At 55.0% G+C, this 9,363-nt stretch overlaps 2 protein-coding genes across 2 annotated transcripts; both read left to right on the forward strand.

Annotated features, from left to right (window-relative positions):
- Positions 1 to 18: 18 nt before the first annotated feature.
- On the forward strand, positions 19 to 3,513 carry LSM7 (LSM7 homolog, U6 small nuclear RNA and mRNA degradation associated). Its single transcript, XM_083595003.1, has 4 exons — positions 19 to 343; positions 1,337 to 1,427; positions 1,694 to 1,765; positions 2,735 to 3,513. Exons 1-4 carry the CDS (start codon positions 320 to 322, stop codon positions 2,875 to 2,877), a joined length of 330 nt encoding a protein of 109 aa, XP_083451129.1. The 5' UTR covers positions 19 to 319; the 3' UTR covers positions 2,878 to 3,513.
- Positions 3,514 to 4,186: 673 nt separating this feature from the next.
- On the forward strand, positions 4,187 to 9,041 carry LOC310753390 (kelch-like protein 23). Its single transcript, XM_083594662.1, has 3 exons — positions 4,187 to 5,288; positions 6,307 to 6,721; positions 8,375 to 9,041. Exons 1-3 carry the CDS (start codon positions 4,376 to 4,378, stop codon positions 8,685 to 8,687), a joined length of 1,641 nt encoding a protein of 546 aa, XP_083450788.1. The 5' UTR covers positions 4,187 to 4,375; the 3' UTR covers positions 8,688 to 9,041.
- The last annotated feature ends 322 nt before the right edge of the window (positions 9,042 to 9,363 follow it).

Raw genomic sequence — 9,363 nt, forward strand, 5'->3', positions numbered from 1 at the left:
TGTTATAGACAGGGACGTTTAAAAACCCTAACCCTAACCCTCAGGGCCGCTCGCGAGAGACCCTTCCGACGCTCCAGTCTGGTCTCCGCTCGCGGCGGGAGGCACTTCCGGTCTGGGACGGAAATAGGCTATCGAAATCCCCGCCTCCCTCTCGCTCTTAGGGCGACAAAGGAGTGGAGTCGGGAGCCCGAGGCCTAGAGGGGCAAGACAGCGCCGGCAGGAAGAGGCGGGGCTCGCGGGTTGGTTTCTTGCCGCTACCATTGGAGGAGCGGTGAGGCGGGGCCTGTTAGAAAGCGGGCGGAAGTGGCGCGGAAGCGGGATGCCTGTGGAGAGCAAGATGGCGGTGAGTAGAGCGGAGGGGATGGGGGGGGAGAGGGAATGTATGCAGATTTATGCAGGCGGCGCAACGACCAGGTAGGCGAATAAGGCGCTGACGTCATGCAGGCGAGGCCCGCCATCATCCAGCGGGCCGGATAGGCTGCGCCTGGAGCGGGAGGCTCCATCGCGGCTCATCTCCTCGTGCGGGGGAAGAGCAGGTGTCGCAGGCCGAGGCCCGGGGGCTGGAGATCCCGCGTCGCTCGCCTCTCGGGCCCTTGGAAGAGCCGCTGCCGGCCAGCGAGGACGCCGGCGGAATAGAGCCGCAGAGTTGGGGCCCCCAGGGGTCATCCAGCAGAACCGCCGACGAGGCAGGAATCGCAGCAGCTGAAGAAACGCTGAGAGGCGCCCAGATCCAGACTCTCCTTGAGAACCTCCCAGGAAGTCCTGCCTAAGCCTCTGGAGCAGCAGCAGACCGGCCTTTCCGATGTGGCCAGTGGCTCTCCAGTCTGAACACCCTGGACTCCTCCTGTGTTCAGAGCAGCTGGGCAAAGCTGGCAGGGTTGTTTTAAGGTCAGGAGGAGACACAGTGCGGAGGCGTCTCTTGCCTGGGCCTCCTCCCTTTGGTGCACCCACTTGGTGGGAGTTCCCCAAGGCGGGCAGGCAGGATGAGAAGTGGCCCAGTGCAGGAAGGCTTTTGGCCCTGGCACAATGTGGCAAGGAGGACAGGGAGGAAATCAGAAAGTGTTGGCTTCGGCTCTGGCTCCACTCACTGGCTGGCCAGTCCTGATGAACACCCGCTTCCTCTGTCCCAGCTAGCTCAGTACTGTCGACTGGCAGCTGCCCTCCAGCATTTTAAGCAGGGAGCATTCGCAGCCCGACCCGGCGATGCCATGGGGAGGGGGTTAAACCTGAGCCCTCAGTGGGCTAAAATGATGACTGTTTGATTTCCCCCAATTTACTTTAAAACAAGCTGGAAACTGAGTTCACCTGAGCCCCCATTTCTCCCACCTTGCTTTAGGACAAAGAGAAGAAGAAGAAAGAAAGTATATTGGATCTGTCTAAGTACATTGATAAAACCATCCGTGTGAAGTTCCAGGGTGGCCGGGAAGGTAAGCAGAGTCTCCATAGCACCTCTGCTATTGGGGACCCGACACTGTGCCTGTCACCGCCTCTTCATGATTCAGGTCTGAGGACGGATCTGTTCTCCTTTGCGGCCAGATTACATCGCTGGTGTGCTTCATCCCTGGCATAATCCTGCTTGCTAGGGAATCACCACTGTAATATGCAGAATGTAACTGTAACATCACAGCTTTCTGCGTTCAGCCTTGGCGTGGTTCCCGACGGCTCCTGACTGTTTTTCCTTGTTTTCCCACAGCTAGCGGTGTCTTGAAAGGATTTGACCCCCTTCTAAACCTGGTGCTGGATGGGACCATTGAGTATATGAGAGGTGCGTTTAAGACCCCATGACCCCCCTGTCAGGAGTTCAGCCTACACCCGACTGGCATGTTCCCTCCCTCCTGGTTGATCATTCGAGAGCTTCATAAGCTTTCTTCAGCCCAAACATCACAGCGACCAATGCCAACAGACATCGGCACACTTATGGATCCACAGAGTTATCGCAGCATATGCGGGACAGACCTCAGCAATTCAGCATGTTGGCTAATCTAATTTATTTACATATAAACACACACGGAGCATTGCAACATGGCTCCCTCTTTCTCTAGCATCAGACAGCAAAGAGAAAAGAACAAAGGACAATAGTCCCACTTCACGGAACACAGTAACACAAGCATCCTGTCTTCATCACTTCCCACTCTGTGGAGTCAAAACACACTGTCATGTGATAGACAACAATCCCATGACTGCAATCATGGAGCAGGAATTCTAACACCCCCCACAGCAAGCAGATGACAGGAAAGGAGCAGGCTCTTCTCCATGAATTTTCCCCATCCTCTGCAGGATCAGGCCATGGTCCTGCTCCCCCTTTTCTGTAGTGGCCAACTAGATGCCCCAACAGACAGGAGAACAAAGGCTCCCAACTAACTGGGCTGGTTCTGTGTATCACCCATGGCTAACAATAATCAAGGAGACCTGTCCAGTCACAGGTTGTTCTGTTCTCCACTTGCTCCTACTCAGAGTAGACCCACTGAGATTTAAGGGCACAGCTGGCTTGGGCCCAGTAATTTCTGTAGGTCTGAGTGGGATACAGCCTAGCGCTGCTGCCACAGCTGATCCCAGGGGGCCCTTGTCTTGCTGAGGGATGTTGAGCCTCAGCTCCTATCTCTGGCTGCCACCTGGCTCCCGGGTCTGAGTTCCACACGCTGACTTTGGTGCAGAAAAGCACCCCCAGGGCTTGAGAGCAGGATAGCTGGCAGGACCCAGTGTTGTAGCTCTTTCTGGGCTTTTTCCTTTGCAGATCCAGATGACCAATACAAGCTCACAGAGGACACCCGTCAGCTGGGACTGGTGGTCTGCCGAGGGACCTCGGTGGTCCTCATCTGTCCCCAGGATGGGATGGAAGCCATTCCCAACCCCTTCATTCAGCAGCAAGACGGCTAAGCCACTCTGGGCTCTTTCTGCAGCTAAAATCTTGAGAGGACTCGGAGGGCCAGCCCCCGCTGACAAGAATGGACTTTCCTGCAAGGGGAACATATTTTTGTATGCTATGTTTATACTGGCAAAGGACCTTGTTAACTTATGTAAGGTGGTTGTTACTGCGTTTTAGTTCTCCCCCCCCCCCCCGCATTTTGACACTGTGTCTCACAAGGAAGAAGGCGTTTTGTCAGGAGATGCCCTGAAAACTATTTCAGAAAATAACCTTATTTTGCTGTGAACTTTTGACTCCAGTCTAGAGCCACTGAAATATCGTGCTGTGTTTATGTAAAATATTACACAGGAAGATGAGGGTTTTTGTTGTTCCTTTTACCTCTTTGGCAAAGGCCATAGCTGTCCTACATTGGCTTGCTGTTCTGTTCTCAGAGCTTTGGAGGGGACTGCCCATTTCCCCTTTGGGTTAATGGTGTCTGCCTTCCTTTCTCCAGGATGGTTGTCTGCCCAGGAGGGGTCAAGCGCTTTGCCAAATGTCAAGAACTGTAATGACACCTGTGTCCAACTCCTCTTAATTTCCAGGTGGTGACTCTTTCCTTTTTAGGAGAATTCCTGAAAATCCATGAATAAAAAGCTATCCAAAACTGACCTAGAATTTGTTAGACTCTTCTGCTTTGAAATGTGATATCAAAACTCGGGATGACAAAGCAAGTTTATTTGGGAGAGGATGGGAGCCATCTTTAACCTATCACCAATCTCTTTGAATTGAGTGTAGATGCCTCATTGTGCAGCCACAATGAAAATGTAGCAACTACTTCATTCTCTGCTCAAGCAGCACTTCCCTTTACTTGGCTTCTTTAGTTGCAGACATCAGTAGCACAGCAAGGAGACCTACGAGGAGTGAGTGTGTACCCCAGGAATGAAGACGTCCGAAGAGCCTGCTGGATCAGGCCCATCTAGCCCAGCCTCCTGTCTTTGCAGTGGTCAAGCTTCCCTAAGAACCCAGGAATCCAGACAAGGCAGCAATGCTTCTGAAATCCAGTTGCTGGAAATCACAGGAGGGGAGAGCTGCTCTCTTGCTCGGATCCTGCTTACGGGTTTCCCACCTGGTTGGCCATTATGAGAAGAGGAGGCTGGGATAGATGGACCTGATCCAGCAGCCAGGCTTTTCCAATGCTGCTGTGGAATATCCAGTTTCAGAGGATCCGTATGTTCTTTGGGGCACCTGTGACATGGTCTGGCAGCCACACTCTTCTGACATTCTTGTGGAACCACCAGGTGCAGAGGCAGTCTCTCTTGGTCCCAGCAGGGAAAGAGGGACGTTGGGCTTGGCCTGATCCAGCAGCTCTTCTTACATCCTGACGACGCCTCACTAGCTGCCTGGGCAGCTGAGGGAGCCAGAAGGGAGGGATCTATTTTTAGGCGCTGAGTTGCTGTTATATTTGTCTTGGCTGCCTGGCCAAAGCCCTCCTGCGCAGCCCAAAGTGTGGCCTGCTTGCACCCAGTGAACATGGCTGGCCTGGAGGGGGCGTCTTCTGGGGCCCAGTCAGGAGGCCACGTGGTCCTGGAGGTGGGCGACAGGCAGTTCCCTGTCGAGCGCTGGGCCTTGGCCCGCTACAGTCGCTACTTCGAGGCCATGTTCTTTGGGGGCACACGAGAGCGCACAGCCCCTCGGATCCGGATCCAGGGCCTGAACCCCACTGCCTTCCAGGCCCTGCTGGCCTTCACACAGACGGGCAGCCTCCTCCTTGACCGCAACAATGTCACAGAGCTGCTGGAGGCAGCTGACTTCCTGCAGCTGGACTGCGCCAAGCGGCTCTGTGAGGCATTTCTGGAGAGGGAGCTGCACGTCTCCAACTGCCTTGGTTTCCTGGCCTACGCGCAATGCTTCTCCTGCGCCCACCTGCAGGCGGCTGCACTCTCTGTGGTGCTCTCACACTGGGCCGAAGTGGCTTCCGGCGAGGAGTTCATGGAGGCCCCTGCAGAGACGCTGCGGGTGCTGCTGCGGAGCGACGATCTCTTTGTGAGCCGCGAGGAGGCAGCCTTTGAGGCGCTGCTGCAGTGGGCAACTGCTGACCCTGCTGGGCGGGAAGCAGTCTTCCTGGAGCTGGCGGGCCTCATCCGCGGACCCTTCCTGAGCCTGCCCTTCCTGGAGCGGCTGGTGCGGCGATGCAAGAGCCCCCCAGGGCAGGACACCTCGGGACGGCTGCTGCAAAAACTGGATGCTTGCCTGCCTGCCAGCTGGAGACAGGCAGGCCTCTCACCTTGTGTGGGGCGCAGCCATGAGGTCCTCTTTGTCCTGGCTGGCAAACACGACCAAGAGCAGCAGGAGCTTTTCCAATTCCAACCGAAGACGGAGGTGTGGCAGACCCGGGCGCCCCTCCGGCGCAAGAACCTCACCCAGTATGCTGTGGCTGCCATCGGTAACTCTTCTGGCTTCTGAGCTTGCACAGAGTGTGAGCCAGCCTGCAGGTGGCTGGCATTTTCCCCATGCCATTGACAGTCTGCTCTCTGCTTTGGTGTCCTCTGGGTTGGTGTGGGCGGGCAGAGGGTACCACCTTGAAGTTTGCGTCTAGTGGAATGCTGGGTGGGAGAGAGTGCCAGCTGTGGCTACCTGGTGCCAGGAGGTTTGGCTGCACCCTGCACATGCTCAGAGGTTCCCTTTTCTTTAGAATTGCTTCCTGCTTTGCAAGAAGCCTGGGGGGGGAAAGCTTCTACAACGTGTACTGCTGTGCCATGGCCTTGCCTGATGTGGGTGGTGCTGCGGTCTAAACCACTCAGCCTCTTGGGCTTGCCAATCAGAAGGTCAGCAGTTCGAATCCCTGTGATGGGGTCCTGTTGCTCTGTCCCAGCTCCTGCCAACCTAGCAGTCCAAAAGCATGCTGGTGCAAGTAGATACAGTAAATGGGTACCACTGTGGCAGGAAGGTAAACGACATTTCTGTGTGCTCTGGTTTCTGTGACAGTGTCCCATTGCACCAGAAACAGTTTAGACCCAGAAATAATAATAACGATAATGATGATGCTCCTATAACTGGGTTACCCCGGCCACTCTGGGTGGCTTCCAACAAAATGCTAAAACACAGAAGTCTCCAAACTCCCTGTCTTGGGCTGCCTTCCAATAGATGTTTATTTCCTGGCCATGTCTCCCTCAGCCTCAATTCGCCCTGTCTCATACCTCTTTGGGGCATCAGGGAACCCCAATGGAAATGGGGGCAGAAATAGCCATTGTCCCCCAGTTCTATGTAAGCAGTTGGTTGTCCCCACCTCATCCTTGTTGCTTTTGCTTCACACCGAAACAAATGCAGGATGTGAAATATCACCCCTTGGAGACGAACTGCTTTGCTTTCATCAGGAGGCAATGTGCAGTGGAAGCGAAGCCTCTCTGTGTGGTGGGTCCGTGGTGGAAGGGGAAACGGCATCTCTTGCGCTCTCTCCACAGGCAACTTCCTCTTTGTGACAGGCGGCTACTTCCGCGAGGAGTTCTCCTGGTGCAGCGTGGGCTGGGTGCTGATCTACAACAGCTGGGACGACAACTGGCTGGATGGCCCGGCCATGAAGACAGCACGCCACAGCCACTGTGCTGTGGGGGTGGGCTTCCACCTCTACGTGATGGGTGGCAGCACTGAGGAGGGGGCTGTCACGCCTGAGGTGGAGCGCCTGGCGCCCACGGACTCTTCCTGGGAGAGCACCAGCCCCCTGGCCCACCCCGTGGAGAGGGCCGGGGCGGTTAGTGTGGGGACTCGTGTCTACGTCGTCTGTGGCCTGGACGAGAATGGAGATGTCTGCCATGCTGTCCAGCGGCTGGACGTGGAAACGGACATCTGGGATGTGGTCTCCTTCTCGCCTCTCCCTAGGTGAGGCGGCTCTGGAGGTTGGGATGTTAGAGGTGGGGGGCACATCCTGCTCCTTCTGGAGTAGTGTGTCCACCTTGGGTGCCCCCCCCCCACACTCAGCTCCCACCTGTGGCTCCTAGAAGCTTCTCCTGCATGTGAAGACAGGCTTTGGTGGGCAGAGCGGACATGACCAAGAGGGGATCCAACAGACAAGCAGGCAATTTCTGCACATGCTGTAGAGCAGGGGTGTCAAACTCAAATTCATCGAGGGCCGCATCAGCAGTTTGGTCACCCTCAAAGGGCCGGTTGTATCTGTAGGACTTACAGTACAGGAGAGAAAGGTTCAGGCAGCCATTGGATCTGTCACATCACAGGATGGCATGCACTCAATATAAAACAAGTGGAGGTTTCCTGTGCAGAACGGCCGGCGCCGCTAGAGGGCAGACATTCTCTGGCTTGTAGGCTGCCGCGCATGCGCTGAAGAGGCGGCTTTCTTGTGTCAAAAAAAAAAAAAAGAATAAAAGGTAAAGGCTGGCAGCTGGCGGCGGCTACACGGGCCACATGACAAGGTCTGTGGTTGCTCATGTTTAAACTTATCTATCCATGTACTCGTATCTGAAACCAAAGAGGCCCATTGGTTGTCAGGTGGGAAAAATATTGGCTTTACAGTGGTACCTCAGGTTACATACGCTTCAGGTTACATACACTTCAGGTTACAGACTCCGCTAACCCAGAAATATTACCTCGGGTTAAGAACTTTGCTTCAGGTTGAGAACAGAAATCGTGCAGCGGCGGCGCAGTGGCAGCAGGGAGGTCCCATTAGCTAAAGTGGTGCTTCAGGTTAAAAACAGTTTCAGGCTAAGAACGGACCTCCAGAATGAATTAAGTTCTTAACCCGAGGTTCCACTGTACTGTATTTTCAGCTCTCTGAATGCAATACGTGGAATATCTTCATAACCCTCCACAAATCCAGAGCAGAGCCCCTAAGGTGGTTGGATGGCACCTGGTATGCCTCCTTCTGGCAATTTGAAAATTCAAAAGAAAAATCTTAACTTTAATAATCGAAATAGAAAATGTTAAGATAACCAAAATAATTGAACAGAAAATAATCAAACTCTGCAGTTGTCCTCTCGCTGATGCCTTCCTCACCTGCCTCTGCCCCAGAGACCTGCAATGGGCGCCTGGGCTTTGGGGCTTTCACCCTGATTGGGACAGCCTCCCCCCCTTGACCCTGGGCCAAGACGGCCTCTTCTGAGCCAGGATGCGCCTTCAGAACTTGGAGGCACCTGCTGTCCGTCTGCAGATTTGCCAATCATCCCTCACACTGTCCATCCCCCCATTTCTCCATCAAATTTGGCTCTTCCTCCCCATTCCCAAAGGCAGCCCAGTCTCCTTCTAAATGCAGCAGTAAACTCGCCTAGGCTGAGGGATGTCCAGAGCTGCTTTGTACATGGGACACCTCCAGGCAGGCAAGCCCAAAACATTTGGGCACCTGAGGCATCTCCCCAAATGGCACACATCCCACTCCCCACCAGAGGCAGGGGAAGATTTGCGTCAGGAACAGGAGGAGGAGAAGGAAGATCTGCCTTGGGATCAGCTGCCCCCTGGGGGTCACCTCCCCATGCCTCCTGAGGTGTAGGCACCTGCCTGACGCTCTCCTCTCTCCATCCCCAGGTATGACCTCTGCGTTGTGGCTCTGAATGGGGCCATCTACACCGTGGGAGGGGGCGCCTTCCGCTTTGATGTGGACTCGGGAGAGTGGACACCGGTGGAGGAGGAGTGCCTGGCGCGACGGTTCTTCACAGGGTGCAGCGCAGCCAATGGCAGGATCTATCTCCTGGCGCAGAGACAGGGCAACACTGCACTCCCCAACATGGTTCTCTTGGACCCTTACCTGGAGATGTGCCAGGAGGTGGACAGCAAGCTCCCCTGCCCGCTGCCCATCCACGGGACAGCCTCCGTGCGGAGATTTGACATTTGCGCATGACGCGGTATGCCAACACTCTCCAAGGCAGCAGTATGGGAGATGGAGAGCAGGAAAAGTCGGCTGCCCTGTTCTTTTTCTCTCCTTCATTTTGGAACGAAAGAGACCGTTTGGGTATCCAGCCATCTGTGGTGAAGCCCCACAGAAGGAGTGGAGTGCAGATAGCCTGCTCCTGCAGAGGGGGCTCGGTGGGACTGGGCCTCCCCTCTTTGTATGGCGGAGGCAGAGCTGCACACCACCTACTGGCCAACGCTCATGTTCCTGGCAAAGCTGCCTCTCTGCTCCCTCTCTGAGCTGATTTCAAATGACAGGGAGAGGAACTTGAACATAATAAGAATAAATGCAAGTTGCCAACCAGCACATTGATGGGATCAATCAGCGAGTTTGGGGGAAATGAGTGAAACGAAGTCAGGATGTTGGAGACGTGTGAGGTGGCAGTGATACTGATGTGGCCATCGGGTTTCAGTCCTGATCCAGACAGATTGTGGTGTGTCAGGGCCAAGTTAGGGGTGGGGGCTGCATGGGGGTCATTTTGCAGCAAATCCCTCCAACTTCTGTTTCCTTGCCTGAAAGCACAGCTGGAGGGGGGGAGGAATCTGGGCAGGTGGCCCACGTGGAAGGGAATGTGGTGGAGATGGGAGTCCCCAAAACTGCCCCCATTGTAGGGGTCCCTATGCTC

Source organism: Podarcis filfolensis (assembly GCF_964270895.1).
Source record: "Podarcis filfolensis genome assembly, chromosome: 18".
Lineage (NCBI taxonomy): Eukaryota > Metazoa > Chordata > Lepidosauria > Squamata > Lacertidae > Podarcis > Podarcis filfolensis.